Source organism: Musca autumnalis, unplaced genomic scaffold (genome assembly GCF_047663935.1).
Source record: "Musca autumnalis isolate F117 unplaced genomic scaffold, ASM4766393v1 scaffold_2, whole genome shotgun sequence".
NCBI classification, from domain to species: Eukaryota; Metazoa; Arthropoda; class Insecta; order Diptera; family Muscidae; genus Musca; species Musca autumnalis.
This window is the reverse complement of record NW_027411755.1, coordinates 95,456,259-95,478,937: the sequence shown is the minus strand read 5'-3', so window position 1 is coordinate 95,478,937 and position 22,679 is coordinate 95,456,259. Positions and strand designations below refer to the sequence as shown.

Sequence of the window (22,679 nt, the reverse complement as noted above, 5' to 3'; positions counted from 1 at the left end):
TACCCCCTGTTTTTGTAACTTATTTTTGTTCGTTCGTCTATATTCGTAATAGTTTAGGCATTCATAGCTCAGCCCCCAGATGACATACACATCTAATTTTTCGTATACCCGTTCCATATATCGTTAAGGATTCCACATTTAAAAATCAGCGCTCTACATTTGCGCTAAAGCTAGTAAATCGATCTACAAAATTTGATAATTCGTGTGAGAAGAATAAAAATTTTTACAAAAACTGGGGGTAATATGCTGTTTATATTAGAGCTTTTTTCAGGGTTAACCTTTTTTATGAGGATTTGTTTGAAATATAAGCAATGGAATTGACATTTAAAACCCAGTCGGTTTGTTAAATCCGGTTATATATAAACGGGGTATTAGTCTAAAAACTGTCAAACTTTCCAAAAAAATATCAAATGACGCCTTGTGAAACTGCGTGTTGCCCAGGCCAGAATGTTTTTTAGTGTCCCTCGTATAAGTAGTCGAGTAAAAATTTTGACATGACTATGTGAGGAGGGTATTATAAGATGGTTTTGGCCAAAAAGTCGGTTATACATCAAAATAAAAGTGGTAGACCTATACTTATATATACCAAAATTAATCATTAGTTCGAAGAAACAAGAATACTATCAAAACTTCACTCGGAAGACTACAAAGCACGGTATTTATAACATAATGTTAATGGGCTTTGGCGAGCACTAAATGTGTTGAAACATTTTTTTATTGGGAAGCCTGTACTCCACCCGGAAATGTATACATACCAAATTTTTGTGGTACAATATCATCTGATGAGCTTTCTAAAACTTTTCATGTTTATAGACTCCCAATGATACCGCCCGTTATAACGTCAATAGGTCAATACTACTCACCCTGGTAAGGGTCAAATCCCTACACTCAAATGTTTTTCCAGACCTAGACTTATGAATTTTGCTAATAAATGATATAACTGCACCCTAGACCCTGAATTTAATTAAATGGATAATTGAAATGTGAAGAAATTTCCATTATTTCCGCAGTTTCCGACTCTTGAACCTATGTTCATGCTTCTTTCCTATGACCCGCCACCCCACCGGTGACTGATATCAGTTTAAAAATTTTACTCGCTTTTAAGGCCTGGGTACATAAGCTGCTCGCCTGATTGCCTTGCTTTCCTGCTTCATTTCTGACATAACAAAAATAAAAGAATAAAGAAGGCAAACCAATTTAGAACTAGGTTGCTCTTTTCTATTTTCTTCTTTTATCAGAAGCAAGTAACAACAAAAATATTAAGAACTTTATTACATTACGTCCCAATTTACATTAGGCCACTTTTCTTGCGCCAATTGTCAGTTGGTAGGTAAGAGAGGTGAGGCATGTGGTAACCCTTTGCCTCTCAACACCCTCTCTCACCAACAAACTGACAATTGCCGCAAGGAAAATTGCGTAATGTAAATATGGACTTACACAAATTATGAAAATTCTCCATTGAATTTAATCGCAACCATGCGTGTTTACTCCGCTCTCCATTTAATCCAAGCTGAACTGTTCTTGCTTCATCTGCTAAATGGGTTTGATATTGTCTTCCTATCACAGCACTCCATTGGTCCCGGTCCACACTAGCGTGAATTTCATTAAAAAATTTCATGAAATTAGGCGTTCTTAAATTTTTACTCTACTATGGAAGTCGATCTAGAGACGCATAATTTCATGCAATTTTTTCAATGAAATCTCTCTAGTGTGGACCGAATTCATATTCGTTCGAAATACTACCAAAAATACTGTTTGTTGCAAAATATTTGACTCATTTGTGTTTTCAATCAAATTAATTTTTTCTACAATAACAAGAGTTTGGTCGTCGTAGAAAAACAGGCCATAAATATTTTTTATCTTATACATATTAACAAATTTTTGGAAATGTTAACACGCTTATCTCTTCTTGGAAAATGTATGCCGCTGCCTGTAGAGATGTACAAACTGATTTATGTACCTGTAGGGATCTCTAACAACTGCTAATAAAATGTAGCGAACGGAGTGCCTTTTTCACGACTCCTTTGAACTGCATCCGGATGTTGTTAAAATGTGACAAGTGGAAGTGATTCTTTGGATTTCATCCAAATGCAGTTAAGATGTGAGGAATGGAGTGCCTTTTTCACGACTCCGTTTGAACTGCATAAAAACATGCCGTGAAAGAACTAGACCACATTGCACTACTTCCAATTTATATTGTTGGGTAGGTTGTCGTAGGTGGTCAAAGAACGAAAATATCGCTATAGTCGCTAATACAACAAAATAACAATGACGAATATCACAATAACAATGACGAATATCACAGCTTTAGTTGGGGAGCTTTTAAAAGCAAAGCCTGCCTATGAAAGTATAATATCCCACCTTAACAATGATGCAAAGTATGTTGGCGTAGGTGGCCAAATAACGGAGATATAGCAATAGTCGGTAATAATAATAATAATAATAATTGTTCCACAAACATCCCAGGCGGGACAGGGGAGACTTCTCTCATATCAGTGAGTGCACCCCGATTCATATTAGCTCACTGATATGGGACCTACTGTTTATCGCCGAGTCCGAACGGCGTGTCTAAGACACCACTTGTAGAGAAGTTGTACAAGGCTGAAATACTCAGAAAATGTCGCCAACATTACTGAGGGGTATTTTGCCACCGTTGAAAAGTGTTTGATGTTGACTGGCCGGGGAATCGAACCCACGACCTTTAGCGTGCAAGGCGGGTGTGCATACCATTGCACCACGGTGGCACCCAATAGTCGGTAATACATCCCATTTTTCAATTGTTTTCGAAATAGCACTACAGGTCGCAATTTTGATTGGATCGTCACGAAATTTTGGGAGTTAATGGGGGTCCCGATAATATTCGGAGGTGAGAATGGGCAAAAAACTCCGCTTCTAGTAGAGATATTGCAAAAACATAGCCTGCAAATAGAAGATGAAACGTTCACCATCACAAAAATGCAAAGTAGGTTGGCGTAGGTAATCAAACAATGGAGCTACCGTTTTAATTTTGTTAATCACTTTACAGGTCGCATTTTTGATCGGATCGTAGCGAAATTCGGATATTCAGTAGTCAGAATTTGCAAAAAACTTACAATGTTTACCAGTGCACAGGGATAGTGGTGTAGGGTATCACATAGTCGGCCCCATTCCGACTATAGCCTTTGCTCACTTGTTATGAAATGTCGTTAGTCAAATGAATTGACTTAATATTACTGTTTTTTTAAATTTACAGTTCCAATTACACTGTGCAACAAGGTTTGTGTGCGGTGGAAAATTCCTTTTGGAGATTAAAGCCCTTATTGAGTGTATTAAGAACCCAAAAGGAAATTTTCCCCATAGGTCAAGTTTCTGAGATATCGCGCGATGAATTTTTTGAATTTTCGCCTATGATGCTTGAGAAAATAGCTTTATATCTCTGTTTGCCGTTATTGTAGCTTCGTTTTGAGATTACATGTCTTCAGTCAAATCGAATGGCGAATCTTTTTGTAGAACATTACATTCTTCTAACGCAATTCCTTTCATGTCCTTTTCGTCCTTTCTTTCTTGAACCGTAGTAAAAGTACCACAAGATGAGATTTTACAGCATCCAAATATTCCACAAAAATATTGCTCAGAGAATTTTAGGTACGGTTCTCATTGACAACTAATCGATATTGTCACGTTTTCATTGTCTTTTTTGACATTTACTCGGTTTTTGTTCAGAAAAAACCTATGTTTTGTTTTTCTGTATATTCGTTATTTGTTATGTATTGGTAGGTAGACATACCCATTGGTTATCGCTTATATTGACATCTGGGATGTATCTGAAATATTTACCATATATAGCTCCAGATATGCTGAACACGTTAATGAAAAATTTTCTTGGAAAATAGATCCGGTTATCTAATATTTTGAACCGGATATAGCGATATAAAACTCGTATTTTGTACCGATTTTAAGTAAGCGATTAAGCTTATATGTATACCATTAGAAAGCTAATAAAATTGCCAATCAGGAAAAATAAATTTTTTGACAGAACCTTACCTGAGTTCGGTGCTAAAACAAAAAAACACGTATTCTTGAACCGTTTTTAAGGAAAAATATCACTGCGCGTAAATATGAAGATAAAAGCTTGGTGGGTGAAATATTCTTTTTGCCGATGAAAGTTGATGAAGTTAATATTATGAACCCGGAAGGACAGTTATGCCATAGGTCAAACTTCTGAGTTATAGCGAAATGGAATTTATGTTACGGGTTTATTGTCGTGCTTTTAAAGTTCATCAATAATGTATGCATCACGCCATAACCCAGAAGTTTGACCTATGGCATAACTGTCCTTCCGGGTTCATAATATTAACTTCATCAACTTTCATCGGCAAAAAGAATATTTCACCCACCAAGCTTTTATCTTTATATTTACGCGCAGTGATATTTTTCCTTAAAAACGGTTCAAGAATACGGGTTTTTTGTTTTAGCACCGAACTCAGGTAAGATTCTGTCAAAAAAATTATTTTCCCTGATTGGCAATTTTATTAGCTTTCTAATGGTATACATATAAGCTTAATCGGTTATGTCATGTTCACACGAGCGTTTCAATTTCGAATTAACCCGTTTCCACGACACCATTCGTAATTAACAGAAACATAAACAAAATCTCCTTTATATTTGTTTCCTTGTTTTCACGAAAATTTGAACCGAAAACACATAAAATATACATTAAATGAATAGGAAAAGCAATAGACTTTCCTTCAAATGTATCTTCTATATTTATCTACACACATTTCATTCATTTTTCCATAAATTCTGAATAATTTTGTATTTTCAATATATTTTTATATTTTTCTATTTTCAAAATTAAAGAGAGAGAGACATGTCAAAACAATGTTTGTGTATACAGACTTTCAGTTATTTGTTTCTTTTTGTTTCTGATTTTTTACGCGATTTTGAACTAATGGACAAGAAATGTGTGTGGAATTAAGAAGGAAACACAACCATCTTCCTTCTGCATCTATATAAAATGTTTACTTCATTAATTTTCATTCATCTTTTTCCTTTTTTCTGAAAGTTTTTGTGTTTTCAACCAATTTTTCAATTTTGAATTTAGACATGTCATAATTATTTTTTTCGATAAATTCTCTCATTTGTTAGGGATGGGACATATTTTATCGTTGTTCAGAGAGTATTTCTACTTGAACAACATAGAAAAATCTTCGTTCGTTCTCAGAATTTTGTATGGGGAATCAAGTAATTTATTCGTATTTGAGGGTCGAACGACGAATAGAGAACGAACGACGTACCGTGGAAACGGGCTATTACTTAAAATCGGTACAAAATACGAGTTTTATATCGCTATATCCGGTTCAAAATATTAGATAACCGGATCTATTTTCCAAGAAAATTTTTCATTAACGTGTTCAGCATATCTGGAGCTATATATGGCAAATATTTCAGATACATCCCAGATGTCAATATAAGCGATAACCAATGGGTATGTCTACCTACCAATACATAACAAATAACGAATATACAGAAAAACAAAACATAGGTTTTTTCTGAACAAAAACCGAGTAAATGTCAAAAAAGACAATGAAAACGTGACAATATCGATTAGTTGTCAATGAGAACCGTACCTAAAATTCTCTGAGCAACATTTTTGTGGAATATTTGGATGCTGTAAAATCTCATCTTGTGGTACTTTTACTACGGTTCAAGAAAGAAAGGACGAAAAGGACATGAAAGGAATTGCGTTAGAAGAATGAAATGTTCTACAAAAAGATTCGCCATTCGATTTGACTGCAGACGTGTAATCTCAAAACGAAGCTACAATAACGGCAAACAGAGATATAAAGCTATTTTCTCAAGCATCAAAGGCGAAAATTCAAAAAATTCATCGCGCGATATCTCAGAAGCTTGACCTATGGGGAAAATTTCCTTTTGGGTTCTTAATATACTCAATAAGGGCTTTCATCTCCAAAAAAAAATTTTCCACCGCACAGACCTTGAGGTCCAATTTGTGGCACAGTGTTTGTAATAGTATTTTTTTTTTTTAATTTGAAAGTTGCCTTTTGGCGTAGAAGAGGAAATTGCAGATTAATGGTGTTTAATTGAGCAAAAAGGGTGATTGGGACATTCGGAAAAGTGAAAATATTTTATTTATAATATTAGCCGAAGTTTGGACTTGAATTGACGTTTTTTTTTTTTTTGTTTTGTTTTTTGATACAATATCCATACCTATAGTATGCTAGAAATTTTGAAGATGTCAAGCGGATATCTGGCAATATTATTACTTACAGTGTCCCTAAACGCAAGGAATTTATAAGAATTTTATTGCAGAGGTCTTCTTTGCGACTACTAATCATAATAAATAAAAAATATTTTTGTCTTGACGGAAAAAGTGGGGTTGAAAGGGTTAAAAACCATAGAAATATTTTAAACCATAACAATAACCGTGTTTTAATTGGATTAACTTTATTTCCTTTTCCCCGCATCGACGTAAACAACTACTCCAAACAAATATGTATATTTTAGAATTGAATCAAAATTTATTGAGAATAGCGATGTGCTTTAAAATAATATTTAAATGATAATCAAACTTACTCAAGATATACCAACTTAATTATATATTTAACATCCTATACTTAGTTATAACTTTTTATTTTTTATTTTACGCCATATTAATTTTATGTTTTCTTTTTTGTTTCAGATTGACAATCATTTGCGCAATTATCATTTGTAGCGAAATTGTTCCTTTTGTTAGTTCTATTTTAGTTGTTTTCTAATTTTTCTCGAAAAAAAAAAATGAACTGCACTTATTCTGAAAAACGAGGCATAATAGGTTATAGGATTGAACGGTGACTACAATGTACACAACATGCGTCAAATAAATCATATAGTCTTTTTTTGTTTAAATAATGTCATAGATTGAAATTGAAAAAAAGGTAATGGTTGCTAGCATTAATTTTCTTTCAGAATCCATCATTGTTTTACACATTGACAAATAATGTTTTTTTTATGAATTTGATAGTTTCGATCAAGGCAAATTAATTAAGGTATATGCATGAATTACAACAACTAACAAATTACAAAAACAACATTGTAAATTAATTGTCAAAGAAAATATTGAAAAAATTTTCAAAAATTTTTGTATGAAAAGCATGAATACATTTTGAAAATCCTTTAAATAGAACAAATTTGAATCAAAAAGTAAATATAAAGCATTCAGAACTGTCGTAGGTCATAATAACGTTCTGTATAAAAAGAAGTATTTTGTGGTAGCAAATTTTGAAGTTTCAAATTTCATGAGTAGACCCTATTACATTTTGAAAACTAACAGGTATGTGATAAATTTCGAATCGAATCGAAGTATCAAATATTTTCTTAACAAAATATACTAAATAAAAGGCAAATAAATGTATATTAATCTATTCTATATCCGTGTTTAAATTTCAAGCTTTTTTTCCTAAAAAATATCAAAATTCATTACATCTTTTATAAATCGACCACAAAAATATGACCGTTTTCAAAACGAGAAAAATAAACGATTGCATCAAACGTCTTTTTTATCAATTTTTCCATAGAACAAAATGGAATATGAAACCCACGTCGGAAAATGTACTTGCATCACACCTACAGTCGTTTTTGACTCGTTTTGAGTTCGAAATCGATTTCTATCACATACCCATGGCACAATTACCCAGGTAGTGGCATCGTAAAACTTTGAATATGTTATGTCAAAACTTTCTTTATGTTGTTGGGGAAATTACAACAAAAATAATTTTTTTATAAAGGGATTTGACTTTTCATATTAGATCAGCTGGTGTGATACCACTACCTGGTAGTTCTGCCATGCACATACCTGTAAATTTACAAAAAAATAGAATACAGCTGATTGTCACCTTATATAAATATGCCTTGGTTTCGATATCCAATCGTTTGAATGCCGCAAGCCCCATTACGGAAAATATGTGCAGTGGGCATTGTTATTTTTATTATTAGATTAAAATTTCCTAAAATGTGATGTATTTTAAGTTGGTTTTTAGCAATAGAGAAAATTAAGAGTGAGTGTAATTATGAGTGAACATGAAACTTATTTGAAGGTGATATTTTATTTTATTTAAATAAATTAAATACATACATATATCAATATAATCGCTAAATATAAAAAATAAATTGTTATTTTTATCTTTGAATCATTAAAATTTGTTTCATTTTCCTAAATTATTTGAGAGAAGTCTCCCTTGTCCCTTCTGGGATGTTTGTGGAGCAATTATTATTTTCATTTTATTAGTGTACCTAAATTATTCGTTTTCGGTTTCAATGATAATAAACAAGTAAGAACGGCGTTAAGTTCTGCCGGGTCGAACTTTTTATACCCTCCACCACGAACTGTTTCGAAGTAAATAGGAATAATTAGTTTCCTTTCGTTAATGAAAGTATGAGCTAAGCTCTTCCTCTCATTCCTTGCAGGAGCAGAATATCTTAACTGATCGTCATCGATGTTCTTTCAAAAACATGGACCAATATTTACATTTTTCTAAATTTAGGTTTTGTATCCCCGGGCTACCCGTATACGAGTATGAAGGCTATACAAGACCTATACTGTCGGATTTTTTCAAGGGATTCTTCTGGGGTATTTTGTTGGTCGGCACTTACCTATAGCGAAGAAGTTGTTCCGGTTGAATAATGTGACTAAAGTTTTCAAAATAACGAAATATGGAGGCTGTATAAAACATTGACCTGTGCCAAGAAATTTCTGGAAGAAAGTTTTGTAACTCCAACGAAACCTATAGACTGAATTTCAGTCATTTCGGTTGAACAATGAAGGTGTGGACCTATACCGACAATTCCCGACAAAAGTCTTTCATACCACCAATGAAGACTACATACTAAATTTTAGCCATTTCGGTTAGATAATGTGGCTCAAACTTTGAAAATACCGAAAATTGGGCTGTACCTTTCAATATCAAAACGTGAACTTATATAAACAATTTTTGTTGGAAATTGCTGTTAGCCTCTGGAAACAAAAAATACCAAATGGCAACCGATTCGGTGATCAAATGGGATTAATACCTACAAAATTCCTTAAAATGACGCGTACTTTATACGGGGCGTTAGGTATACCAAAACGTGGACCTATATAAACACTTGTTGGTAAACATGCATGGTACAATAATACAGGTAGCATTATCATGCCAGCTGATGGTAACATAATGTGTCAACTGCATTGAATTGATGTCAAATTTTGACACCTTATGTTACCAACAATTGCTGATGCGGCTACCTGTGTATTTGTACCATGTAAACATGTTTTTTGTACTAGGAACACAAAATGCAAAACTACAACCAATTCGGTATTCAAATGGTACTAGTACATTCAAAGCAATTGGTCTGTTCCAGTACTGCAAGAATCTACTAATTTTTACTATTTTTCCGATAACATAAAGGAAAAAATGTTATCGTAGTAAAAAGTAGTAGCTTCTTGCAGGTTCTGGAACAGAGCAAATCTGTTTGTATGGGTGCTATACCAAAACGTGGACCTATATAGCCAATTTTCACTAACAAAAGTTCTACTGTCCTACTATATATTTCAAATTTTATGCACCCAGTTCAATCCGTTCGGACGGTAGAGTGATTTCCACAGACGGACGGACAGGACTATATCACGGCCGACCACGAAGAGGGCACACAAAATTCTCAATATTTGCAACTTTTGACAGTGTGTTAGTAACGTTGTATGCACGCATGCTGCAAAACAAAAACAAATCAAAACATTTGTGTGCTCTTTCGTTGTGTTTGGGTCGTGTTTGTGTGAATTGCCGAAAAACTTCGTAACTTTAACAATATGTGTGTTCGTTTACTCAAAATTTGTACAAATTGTTACTGGATGTTGTTCGTTTACTCTACAGTACAATGCAAAAGACCTTAGCCGATTACAAGAAGTTACTGAACTTGTACAAATTTGTACAAATTGTTGAGTAAACGAACACACCTAATATCAAAGCACGACATTGGACTATATTGATGTAGAATTGCACGCTGATCCAGAATATACTCGTATGTATGTATATGGTTTGTGGGTTCTAAAATGATTACTTTGAGGAATTTTAAACGGAATGAAAAACACAATCAGGGGCCTAATTACGACATTCGATTCGATGGAGTATTTGTTCGAGAATGAAAAAATCAAGCTATGAAAACCTATTCGAGCCACCAACTGTACATTTAATAAGGTATATGCATTTGCAATTTGTTACAACAAAGTCAAAAAGTTTTACAAAAATAAATAATTTCGTGCAGTTTTCTAGCACAACTTCATTCCGAAATTATTACCCAAAGAATTATTATTCAACTATTACAACAAGTATTTACGTTTTTCCGTTAATAATTTTGTTTTCTATTTTTTGCTTTAAAATAAACATAGGTGTTCATAGTTCGATTTTTTCATTCACGAGCAAATTCTCGATCGAATCGAATGTCGTAATTAGACCCCAGGTATATGATGGAAATCGATTTTGAGCTTAAAACGAGTCAAAAACGACTTTAGGTGTGATGCATGTACATTTTCCGACATCGAATTGTTTTCGATATCGGTTTCATATTCCATTTTTTTCTGTGGAAAATTGATCAAAAAGACGTGTTATGCAATTCGATAATCGTTAGGGTTTTGGGTAGGGAAATCCCGCACCGGGAATTCTCGGTTTTTTGACTACGGGACTTTTCCCGGGAAACAAAATCATATTTCCCGGGAAATCTGGAAATATATTTTTACATTTATCACAATTAATATTGAATGAATAAATAAACTATGCCCGTCTCTTTTAACCATAGAATTAATATTCGATTAGATTTTACAGAATCAGGAAATTACAAAAGACTTGGAAATAACCAAAACATGGACTATACGACGGATTTTTTCCTGTTCCATTTAAGTGCGAAAGAATATTTACTATTTTAAAGCCCCATTTTTATAACCTCAGTCTCTGTTCCGTCCGACAGGCTGGCTGGCTGGTGGCTTTCGAGATTTTTTTCAAACTTAGTTTAAGTTCTAAGATGGGCCATATCTGTGGTCCACTACTTCCGGTACCTCCCTCACAAAAGTTCAACAATTATCGCTAAAATGGTGCGCATGACAACTCTCAAAGGGAGTAACCGAATCGGTCATAACTTTGCATATGGTAATACTTCAGGAATAGAACGGGTTCAAATATGGGCTATATCGAATCCACTACTGCATGTACCGCCCACACAAAATTCGAAAAGAGCGAAGTTTAAGAGATCTTCTTTGATCGAGTTGTAATTTGTTTCAGCAGTTTGTCAAGTCCATACTTCCTGAGATAATGTACTAAAACCTCCAAGAAACCTTGAAGGCAACAATTAAAATGGAAAATTGGCAAGATAACTCCCACAGGAAGTTTCTGATTAGTCCAAACTTTACACATCGTATTATTTCATGTAGTCATGTATCCGGTAGGAATATGGACTATATCGGTCCAGCCCTTCGGGTACCTCCAACACAAAATTTAGTTATTTCGGATAGTTTTGAATTTGTTTTCAAAAAATTCTACTTAAGTCCTTGTTAAGACGGCGGAACTTTTTTTGGGAGTGCAATCCCAGTCTTCCTGAGGTACAAGCCCAAAATCTCAAAAAGCCTGCCGGTACCAACCACATTGTGTAGGATAACCGTCGAAGAGAGAAATCTCCCACACTATCCCTTTAAAATGTTTGGCAACATGTTATGTATGCGGCCCTAGTTAAAACGGTACACATTTTGGATTTCGGGGCAAACCTATACTTCCTAAGAAATTGACTCAAAAACTCAAAAAGCCCGTAGAAACGTCAGAAGTATTGTGTTTGCTTCTTTTCTTTAGGTCCGAGGCTGAGGGTAGAAGAATAGAAAAGAATAAATAAAACATTCGGTTTTCAAGGTCCATAAAATTAATCAATAACTTCATTGTTTGAGCCAAATCACTTTTCATCGAGCGATTACCTTAGCTTTGAATAATGGAAATGGTCAGTGTGGACAAAATCCGGGCAACATGGTGGCTGAGGCGCAAGTTCGAAATCCAATCCAATCTATGAATTTTTCCTTTTTAATCGATAGAGCGAAAACGTGTCATCCATTTTTGGGCCCGGAACTCTTTGAAAATATTGTATTTCATGTAAGTTACTATGGGAAGATGAAAAAACCACGGAAATATTGATCCACTCTTGTATTTTAAAATTTCCCGGGAAATCCCGGATTCCCGGGAATGGCGATTTTGTGATTCCAGTTTCCCGGGAATAATAAAAACCGGGAAAACCCAAAACCCTAATAATCGTTTATTTTCCTCGTTTTGAAAACGGTCATAGTTTTGTGTTCGATTTATAAACGATCCCAGCAAAAAATGTCCTTTAGTAATGACTTTTTGTTGTTGTTTACACCATCTATCAATGTCGTATGAGATGTCAAATTTTCTACCTGCGAATGTTGTTGTACAACAGTTGTACACATAGTGTGACCACTATGAAAATTTTCATCTATCAAAATGATTTGGCAACTCATATGTAAATTTTTCATTTAGGTAGCGCTCTATTTGATACGGCATTCTTGTATGTAAACATAAATGTATCAGCTGTTTTCTGGCATTCTAAAAAAAGAAAAACAAAATCTTTTAAAAAAGAAAATGGAAAGTTATGTATATTTAAATAATTAGAAAAGTGAACAAAGAGTGTTTATAATGTAATTTTCAGATCGATTGGTCGAAAGAAGCAGTCTTGGAAATGATTGCTTTGTGGCAAAAACATAAATGCCTCTATAACCCCAAAAACCTATTCTACCACAACAAACATGCTAGATATTCATTTTCCTTTAACCAAAATTAAAATTTGCGCAAATTTGCAACTCAACAATAAATGTAAACAATGACAAAAACAGCTGTTTTTATATTTATAGGTTATGTCATACGAAAATAACACTTGTAGGTATGAACGCACAAATTGAAAGTTGTATGGATGACGTCAATTTTGACAAACATAGAGAATGTCGAATGAGTGAAAGAAATGACAGCTCATATGACATTGATAGATGGTGTAAACAGCCCTTAAGTAATGACTTTATTCAGTAAATTTTGGCAGTAGTAACTACTTACAATTGGTCATAAAAGTCATTATTTTTACATGTGGATGTCATAGGAAGGAAGTACTTCCTTAAATATGTTTTTTAAGTACATACTTAACCACATACCGGCAGTCGAAAAGAAGCTAAAAAGCATATGTTCTATTTTTAGAAAAAATTGAAGTGAAATTATATTCAAATTCAACATTCCACATTTTGTTGTTCTTTCTTTTTTATTCGATACCTGCTAGTTTTGAACACACGAACTTCTGGGGGGTTACTCTGTATTGCGATGCGTAAGAAAAATTGTACCGAATCAAGTAATTGGTACTCTCTAATGCGTTTTCGCATCTCCTTTCGCATCTAATTTTCGCAAATCTGGTATCACCGCACTCTGTAATACGAAAGCGTATGTCAAAGGAAACGAATCTTGTAAGTTAGCATAATTAAATGCTTGCATTTATATCAGAATTGTTTATTCTTTTAGGGAAATGTTGTTAAAATGTTGACGTATAATAATTTAATAAATTATTATTAAAAAAATCAAATTACGATTATTAATTATTTGCGGCATTGGAAAGTACTCTTCGTCTAGTCTAATATTTCATAGGTTTTAGTAATAATGGTGATACAAGTAAAAATGTTAAGACCTATATCTCGGGAAGTATAGACTTAGCTTTGGAAAATTAAATATCGTTATATAGTATAGTTAAATTGTTTTGAGGACCAATAGCAAGAGATTTGCACAAGAAACCGTATAGCTTTTACATAATTTGTTGCTATAAACGAGCAATTTGCAATACATTAGTTGTCTAAATGTACATAACCGCATCTTTATTGAGACGAAAAAATTTGTTCTCTTTGTAAACCGTTCCGCCACCGTATCCATAATTATTTATTTTTTTTTTTGTGTTATAAGCGAATAGCAAGTTTTAAAAACGCACGTACCGAACAAAAATGTTTTTATTTACAATTTTTTGACATTTCTTTTTCTCATTCTTCGTTATTTTTTACATTGTGCAGCCAGCGTTGCCATATTTTCCGTTTATTTTGCGAAAGCGTTTGCGTTTGTGATACAGAGTACCAAATTGTGCTCTTAACGTATTTAACTTTCGCATCGCATTTGCTTTCGCATCGCAATGCAGAGTAACCCCCCTGATTTGTAGCCAAACACACTACACACTAGGCCACTCGCACGAACAACAAGGGTTGGTTTAACTCATCCATGTACATCAACATGTTTTTGTAATTTTGTAAACAAAAACACCCATGCCGACGCTGAGCTTTGAACACTCAACTCTAGGATTTGTAGTCGGACACACTAGCTCTGTGCCGCCATACTCATTACTTAGTAAGTAAGGAAGTAATTAGTTATATGTGAACTGTTATATATATACAGACTGATAATGCGTAGTATAATGAGCACTTATTACCCGGTAATGCAAGAAGAAATGACATGTGATTACCAAATTTTTACTGATGTAATGATTTTATTGATGTAATGAATTTTGATATTTTTTTAGGAAAAAGGCTTGAAATTTAAACAGAAAAAATTAACGGTTTTGGAAATACGTATAAAAATTGTGGAATTTTTGCATATATTTTGAAATTTGAGGCAATAAATGCAGTTTTTCGAGCTCATTATTTCTCCAAATATTTTATTCTTGTCCTTATCTACAAATTTGCTTCAGAGGTCAGAAGAAGATTCGCATTGGTTTCAGAGATATAGCCTCGAATTTCTTTAAAAACTCACTATTTAACCATGTTTAGATGGGGCCATAAAATTCGAGCTGGATCTGACACAACAAAACCCAACTAGGGTTTCCCGTCGTTTGGGTCTGTACTTTCAAAAAATCCTCAGTTTGCACAAGATCACCTTAAAAATGTTGCACAGTGTAATCAAGATTAAGATCCCAGCAAAAAGTTTGCATCCGTGGATGCAGTTTAATCAGTACAAGCGCGCAGCTAGGATGCACTCCATTTCGGTTCCACAGCACACAGCTAGGATGCACTCCATTTTCGGGTACGTCCCAGCCAAAAAATATATATTGCCAAAAATTTCATAATTTCGTAATCAGGGCATCGAGATCTATCTATGGTGAAAATTTCAAATCGATCGGACGATTATAGTCAAACTAGGAATGTTCCAAAATGTCATATTAATTGTTCGGTTTTTTTGTGTAAACCTCCTGCTATTGGTCTCCAAAACAATATTCCGTCAAAATATGCAAAGTTTATATGCGATTTATAAAAATACGGTCAAAAATAAGAATTAACTACCAGTTGGAGGTGACAATAAATGTATTGCAAAAATTACCAAATCTACGGTTTCTTGGAGAATTACAAAACTTATGTTTCGTAATGACTTGTCTATCCACTTTGGACATTCATTGGAGCAGTAATGAGCTTAGTTAAAACAAAATTTAAGGCTCGGCATGTTACACTCTAAGGGTACTGGTTCCCCTCCCCAATTTTTATTAAATCTGGATCTTTCGGTGGAGGACCTTTTCGATTTTTTTTTCTTAAACCAAACAATTTATAAGGGCTGATATCAGAAGTTTGGCCAGAGGTATTTATCAGTTTAGTTTTATTATGTTACATCAGCAACTTACACAAATAAGATTAATTTGTCATGATCTGGCCTTTGGAACGGTGGTATTTGAACGTGTTTGAGCTTTTTGGACCCGTTTTACTGACTTGCAGAATAATGACTAATAAATATTTCCTAATGATGTCAGTGGGGATGTCTTCCCAATCATTATTATGTCCGGGAACCCGATTATACCAAAAAATTCGGTATTCCAGCTTTTCCAGAAGGGTATAATTTTCATATTTGATTGGTTTTATTAAATTCGGCGCACTTTTTGAGATTTATTATGACAGCAGAGTATAATATCTATCCATTTAGTAAAAATGAAGAGATTCCAATAATATTGAGAGAGGAAATGGAGCTCTGTTGAAGGTCTCTCAAAATAATACCCTGAGGGTCTACTTTTTCCCTATAGTGTCCAGAGGTATTTCGATGTTTTCAAAGCCAAAATCGGACTGTTTGCATTGGTCCATTATCCGACAATACATATTGGAAAGGTGGTATTTGAACGTGTTTGAGCTTTTGGACCCGTTTTACCGACTTTCAGAATAATGACTATTAAATATTTCCTAATGATGTCAGTGGGGATGTCTTCCCAATGATTTTTATGTCCATGAACCCAATTTTGCATACTTTTTGGTAGGTAAAAATATAGTACCCAACTTTTCCAGAACGGGTTTAATTTCCATGTTTCATGGGTTTTGTTAGATTTGGCGCACTTTTTGAGATTTATTATGATAGCAAAAGGTAATATCTATCCATTTAGTAAAATGAAGTCATTTTAATTCAAAATGTTGTGTCACCTGGGGAGCTGCTTTTTTAACCCTGTTTCCGAAAAGCCCGCTTTAGACTGTGTACAATACAAACGTTGCTATGCAGCTCCATTTATTTAAAACTATGGGTCATGTCGGTCCAATTTTTGGTATAGCACCCCCCCCCCCCCATATTTTCTAACTAATTTGGCAAAATATTGGTGTTTTGTGTTCGTGGTAAATATAAACCCTCTATGCGAAATATCATTATTATAGGTTCACGTTTTTACAATTGATTAGGCTTTAATTTAACATCTTCGTTTCCCAGGGTAAAGAACACCGTTTCGTCGAAAATTGTCTATGAAGGTCCCTGTTTCATGGTAGCCCCCACATTTTCCAATCGATTTGGCTGAAATTTTGTATTTTTGTTTCTTTGGAAACCTGCAGAAGATTTTCAATATAGGTATATAACGATACCACACATGTCCGACAGAATTTCGGTATTTCGAAGGTTTTAGCAAATTATCCTACGGAAATGACTGAAGTTTGGTAGCATCAGCAGCATTTTAGAGTGCTTTAACTTTTTATGTGCATCCGATTTCAGTGATCACCATTTAAAAATACCTCAGTCTATGCCATTTCAGTACAATCCATTAAGAATCGTGGATGTAGGGTATCACGCTCTATTTTTGAAAAAGGAATCGCTACAGCGCACGATGGGGCCAATGACAGGTTTTCGAGGCAACAAATCACTGGGGCAAGCTAGACCTTCCAAATTTTGTACAGATGTTTATAATGGGCTTAGAAACTAATATGCCAAATTTAGTTCATATATACATATAGCTGCCGTATATATGTTCGGCCGATTTCAAGCAATTGATGGACCAAACACGCAAATTCTGCCCAATTTTTATGCGATTTGGAAAATACCACGGAATTAGGACTACAAGTAAGTTTGCCAAGTTATTTTGATATCGGTTCAGATTTTGATATTGCTCCCATATATATTTTCGCCCGATTTTAGGTATTTGGTGCACCAATCCCACTATGTATGTCCAATCTTGATGAAATTTGAAATGTGTGACGGATTTTGGTCTAGAAACATTTTTGGCAAATCATATTGAAATCGGTTCAGAATTGGATATAGCTCCCATATATATGTTCGCCCGATTTCAGGAAAATGATTGACCAAGCATGCAAATTCCATCAAATTACAATAAAATTTGGTAAATGTTACGGAATTCGGACTACAAATAAGTTTGTCAAGTTATATTGAAATCGGTTCAGATATAGAAATAGCTCCCCTATATACATATGTTCAAATGTTATGGTTTTGTCTGTGGTTTGTTATAAGTTAATAAAAAAAGGTCCAAATTTTAATAAAAATCGGCTAAGATTCCGCCACAAAAGCCGAAGTTTGCGATATCTTTGAAATTATATATTATTATTATTATTATTATTATTATTATTATTATTATTATTATTATTATTATTATTATTATTATTATTATTATTATTATTATTATTATTATTATTATTATTATTATTATTATTATTATTATTATTATTATTATTATTATTATTATTATTATTATTATTATTATTATTATTATTATTATTATTATTATTATTATTATTATTATTATTATTATTATTATTATTATTATTATTATTATTATTATTATTATTATTATTATTATTATTATTATTATTATTATTATTATTATTATTATTATTATTATTATTATTATTATTATTATTATTATTATTATTATTATTATTATTATTATTATTATTATTATTATTATTATTATTATTATTATTATTATTATTATTATTATTATTATTATTATTATTATTATTATTATTATTATTATTATTATTATTATTATTATTATTATTATTATTATTATTATTATTATTATTATTATTATTATTATTATTATTATTATTATTATTATTATTATTATTATTATTATTATTATTATTATTATTATTATTATTATTATTATTATTATTATTATTATTATTATTATTATTATTATTATTATTATTATTATTATTATTATTATTATTATTATTATTATTATTATTATTATTATTATTATTATTATTATTATTATTATTATTATTATTATTGTATACGTCTATTAAATTTTTCCGAAATCCAATTGGTAACATTAATGGGTTTCCGATTATTCGCCAACCAAATCATAAAAATGTCCATATTTTTAAGTATTACGACATCTGAAATCAGATTTTTATGAAAAGGCGCAGATAGGCGCAGCTAATTTTTTCACAAAATGATAGTACACATTAATACCTTTCACCACATATATATAATATCCTAGATCTACCTAGATCTCAAAAGTTATACTCCAGAGAACACATGTATAACAAAGCAAAATACTCCAAAAAAGACATAACATCTTAACTCAAAAATACATTTACCACACATAACATTTTTATTATTTGTTAACACTATCTTATTTTACATACCCATTGAAGAGCTTTCCATGTTTAAAAAAATATAAAAATGTTGAAATGTTCTCTTTGGCGCCTAAAATGCTTTCACTTCTTATTTATAATGAATGTCGGAAAATGATGCATAAGAAAATACATATGTCACCATTGCCAGATCAGTATGTCGCTATGTGATGTTACCAGATTGATTTATTTTTTTATTTTTAGTGATTCAGAGTGTTGGCAATCGAAATCCGTTATTATTTTTTCAAATTGTTCACTTCAAAAATTGACTTTTTGCCTCGAAAACCTGCTATTGGCCCCATCGTGCAGCGCTTAAATATATTTTTCTGCAAATTTGTAAAAGTCGTATCGATTTATTTACATATGTAGAAATTACACATCCACCACGCGTTGAAATGCGCGATATTTTCAAAAAGATTTCTTGCACATTTTTCAAATTTGAGGGGTACCATATTCCCTTATCTAGTTGATGGATTTGGCTTATTAGATTCATGCCGTCTGGGTAAACGGGTACTAACCATTAGTTAACTTTACCTATGCGTTTGGTAATTTCTACTTGCCATTTACCGAGGCGTGTAGAAATTACGGGCATCAGAATGCAAAAAACTCAATTTACGTAACATTTGTAAATTTATGCACAAAAATTTCTACTTTGGGATTACACTGCTCAGATCCTATGAAGTTTACACTCTCGAGTTATACACGATAAAAAAAGGTTTGCATCGTTGATATTCAGGGCAATCATGAATAAAAATTCCGTGCGGAATTTGTTCCCTTTCCCCAATTTCACATTTTTTTATTTCCATATTTACGTCCAAAAAGGTAATATTTTTTAGATTCGGTGAGAATGTCCCTTGACTAAAGCGGGGTATACACCATCATCAAAACTGACAGTCAACGTACTTTTAGGACAATTTTTTGGCAAATTCAATTAAATAAAAACTTATGTTTAGCTAAAAATGATCGAAATACAATATAGACAATAAAGTATTATTTAGAGATTAGGTAAGTAATTATTCAGCTAGACTTTGATTATAGCTTTGTCTTTTTACGTGATAATTAGTAATAATTATTACTAATGTTACAGATTTTGACAGTTGTATAAAGGAAAAGTTGCTGAAAAAATGTTTCAGCAACTTTTAGTAAGTAAAAAGACACCCCTAATAACGAAATAGACCACTATGACTGTCAGTTTTGTTGGTCAATGTGTACTATGCTTAAGAGATTCCAGTAGTTTTCATAATTTTAAAACATTGATTTTAAAAGAATTTCACTTTTTAAAATTATTTTCCGTGCAGAATATTTCGAGGGAAATATTATTACTGATTATCTTCTCAAAATTGTATGACGTAAACGCACAATAAGGCCGATACCTCTGTCGGCCAAGCCGACTGATAATTTTTTACTTGACGACAGTTTTGAATTTGGTTAACTTCTATATGATTCTTTAACGAATTTTTAGTTATTTGAAGAACAGGACATGTTGGTCTAATGGAAAATGCATATGTAGTCGAATAATTACTAGTTGTGTTTATTAAAAAAAAACTACTACTTCTAACTACTTCTGATTTAGATTTAAACCGGATGTGTCCGGATGATACTAAAAGTTTTTTAATGTACAGTGAGTGTCAACAATATTCGATTTTCAATTTTACCAAAAATAACACCTCAGTATTTTAGAAACCCCTGTCCAATAACAAAAAAACCAAATACTAAAAAGTATGTTTGTCCTGTGGCAATTAAAAAATGTGTATAACATGGATCCACGTCAATCCTTTAACCTAGGGAAATAAATAAAAGTTTGTTAACCATGTTTTCGATGTGTCAAAAATATTCGGTTTTTTATCTTCTTTAACTAGGCGTTTACACCAGACAATTTGTCTTCAAATACAACTCTGATTTACTAACACATATGTACATTTGTCGGCTGTCTCCCAGCTGTCCTTCAGTTTTTCACAGACAGTAAGGCTAACAATTTTTTGGCATTTTTTGTAAAAATGTGTGAGATAATAATTGAAATGTGTTGAAAACAATGGAAAATAAAAGGAAATCGATGATATTCATTCATAATTTTACAACTGTTTTTGCAGTTGTCAGGACGCCTACGTCACACAGGCAAGTTTTGGTATTCTGACAATCAATACATGAAGTCAACTGTCCTGTCTTGTGTAGACGCAGGGTTATGTATTTTGTTAAATAACAGGTTATTATCGATCTTTTTCCGCAATATTAGTATACAGTTTAATAAAAGCGAATAGAACATTGGTTGCTTTGTGCAAAAATAGTACATTTTATACCAAAATTGTTATAATTAGGCGCCAAGGAAAACGCTATCTTAGAAAAGGAAATCCTGTTATATTTCATTATGAAAACGGTAGAAATAAACAGAAATTGTGCTTATTTATGAATATTTAGTCGAATATAGTTGAAAACATGTGCAAAAGTTACGAAAATATAGGAATAATAGATTTCATGAAACAAATAAACCAGCCAAAATCAATGTCTGGAAGGGAAGATAGTGGAATTGTGTGTAAAATTACAGCTAAACCCCCATAATTTTCTTGAAATTGGTCAACGAGCCTTTAATGACTAAGAAGGAATCAACACTTACATTCAAAAAAATAGTAAGGTAAAAAGCTTTTCATAGCCTTGTAACACATCACAAACCAACGGCTTATGTACGTAACCAAGAATCTAGTTCAAGTTTCGCCTTGATGTACATAACAAAGCTTTATGTACATAACAATCTTGGTGCAATGGTGTTAGTTTTGAACACCTAAGAAGGAAAATCATCATACCACCAAGTTTCCGGCCATGTATTTCCAATGACTTATGATGAGTTACAAGGCTATGAGAAGCTTTAACCTTAAAATTTTTTGGAAAATAAGTGCATATTTTCTATCTTCTGAACGTCATTTAGGACTCGGTGGCCAATTTCAAGAAAATTAAAGGAGGTTTAGCCGTAATTTTTCAGGAGTTTGTCCCAATTTACATTGGGCGAGTTTACTTGCGGCAATTGTCATTTTGTAGGAGAGAGAGGTGAGGCATATGGTAACCATTTGCCTCTCAGCACCCTCTCTCACCTACAAACTGACAATTGCCGCAAGTAAACTCGCCTAATGTAAATTGGGACATTCCTCAACTTTCCCTCCCAGTCTTTGGTTTTGGCTGGTTTATGTGTTTCACGAAATCTATTATTTTTATATTTTCGTAACTTTTGCACATGATTTCAACTATATTCGACTAAGTATTCAAAAATAAGCAAAATATCCTGTTATTTCGGTCAGGGGCCTAATTACGACATTAGATTCGATCGAGTATTTGCTCGTGAATGAAAAAATCGAACTATGAAGACCTATGTGTTCTTCAAATTACGAAAGTAGATGGTAAAAAACGTTTTTATTTAAAAGCAAAAACTAAAAAACAAATTATTAATGAAAAAATTTAAATATTTGTTGAAATCGTTGAATACTTTGGGTAATAATTTCGGAATGAAGTTTTGCTAGAAAAATGTACGAAATGATTTATTTTTATAAAACTTTTTGACATTGTTGTAACAAATTGCTAATGCATCTACCTTAGTAAATGTACGGTTGGCGGAGCGAGTAGGTTTTCATAGTTCGATTTTTTCATTCTCGAGAAAATATTCGATCGAATCGAATGTGGTAATTAGGCCTCTCTTTTCAAAGATAGCGTTTTTCCTTGGCGCCTAATTATAATAATTTTTGTATAAAATGTACTATTTTTGCACACAGGAATAAAGGTTCTATTCGCATTT

The 22,679-nt window shown here is 32.7% G+C and overlaps 1 protein-coding gene across 26 annotated transcripts in view; it reads left to right on the top strand.

The window, feature by feature from the left end:
* The window catches only part of Nhe3 (Na[+]/H[+] hydrogen exchanger 3), a 58,598-nt gene that overhangs the window by 32,700 nt on the left and 3,219 nt on the right, over positions 1-22,679 (top strand). For 12 of the 26 annotated variants that reach the window (XM_073968567.1, XM_073968566.1, XM_073968561.1 and 9 more), the window contains one exon: positions 6,683-8,171. The exons of 4 other annotated variants lie outside the window; for them this stretch is intronic. In XM_073968567.1, coding sequence (XP_073824668.1) covers positions 6,683-6,715 — 33 coding nt within the window. In that variant the 3' untranslated portion in view covers positions 6,716-8,171. Of the gene's footprint in view, positions 1-6,682; positions 8,172-22,679 lie in introns of those variants that run through there. 10 more of the 26 variants (XR_012410333.1, XR_012410335.1, XR_012410332.1 and 7 more) reach the window with 1 other exon arrangement.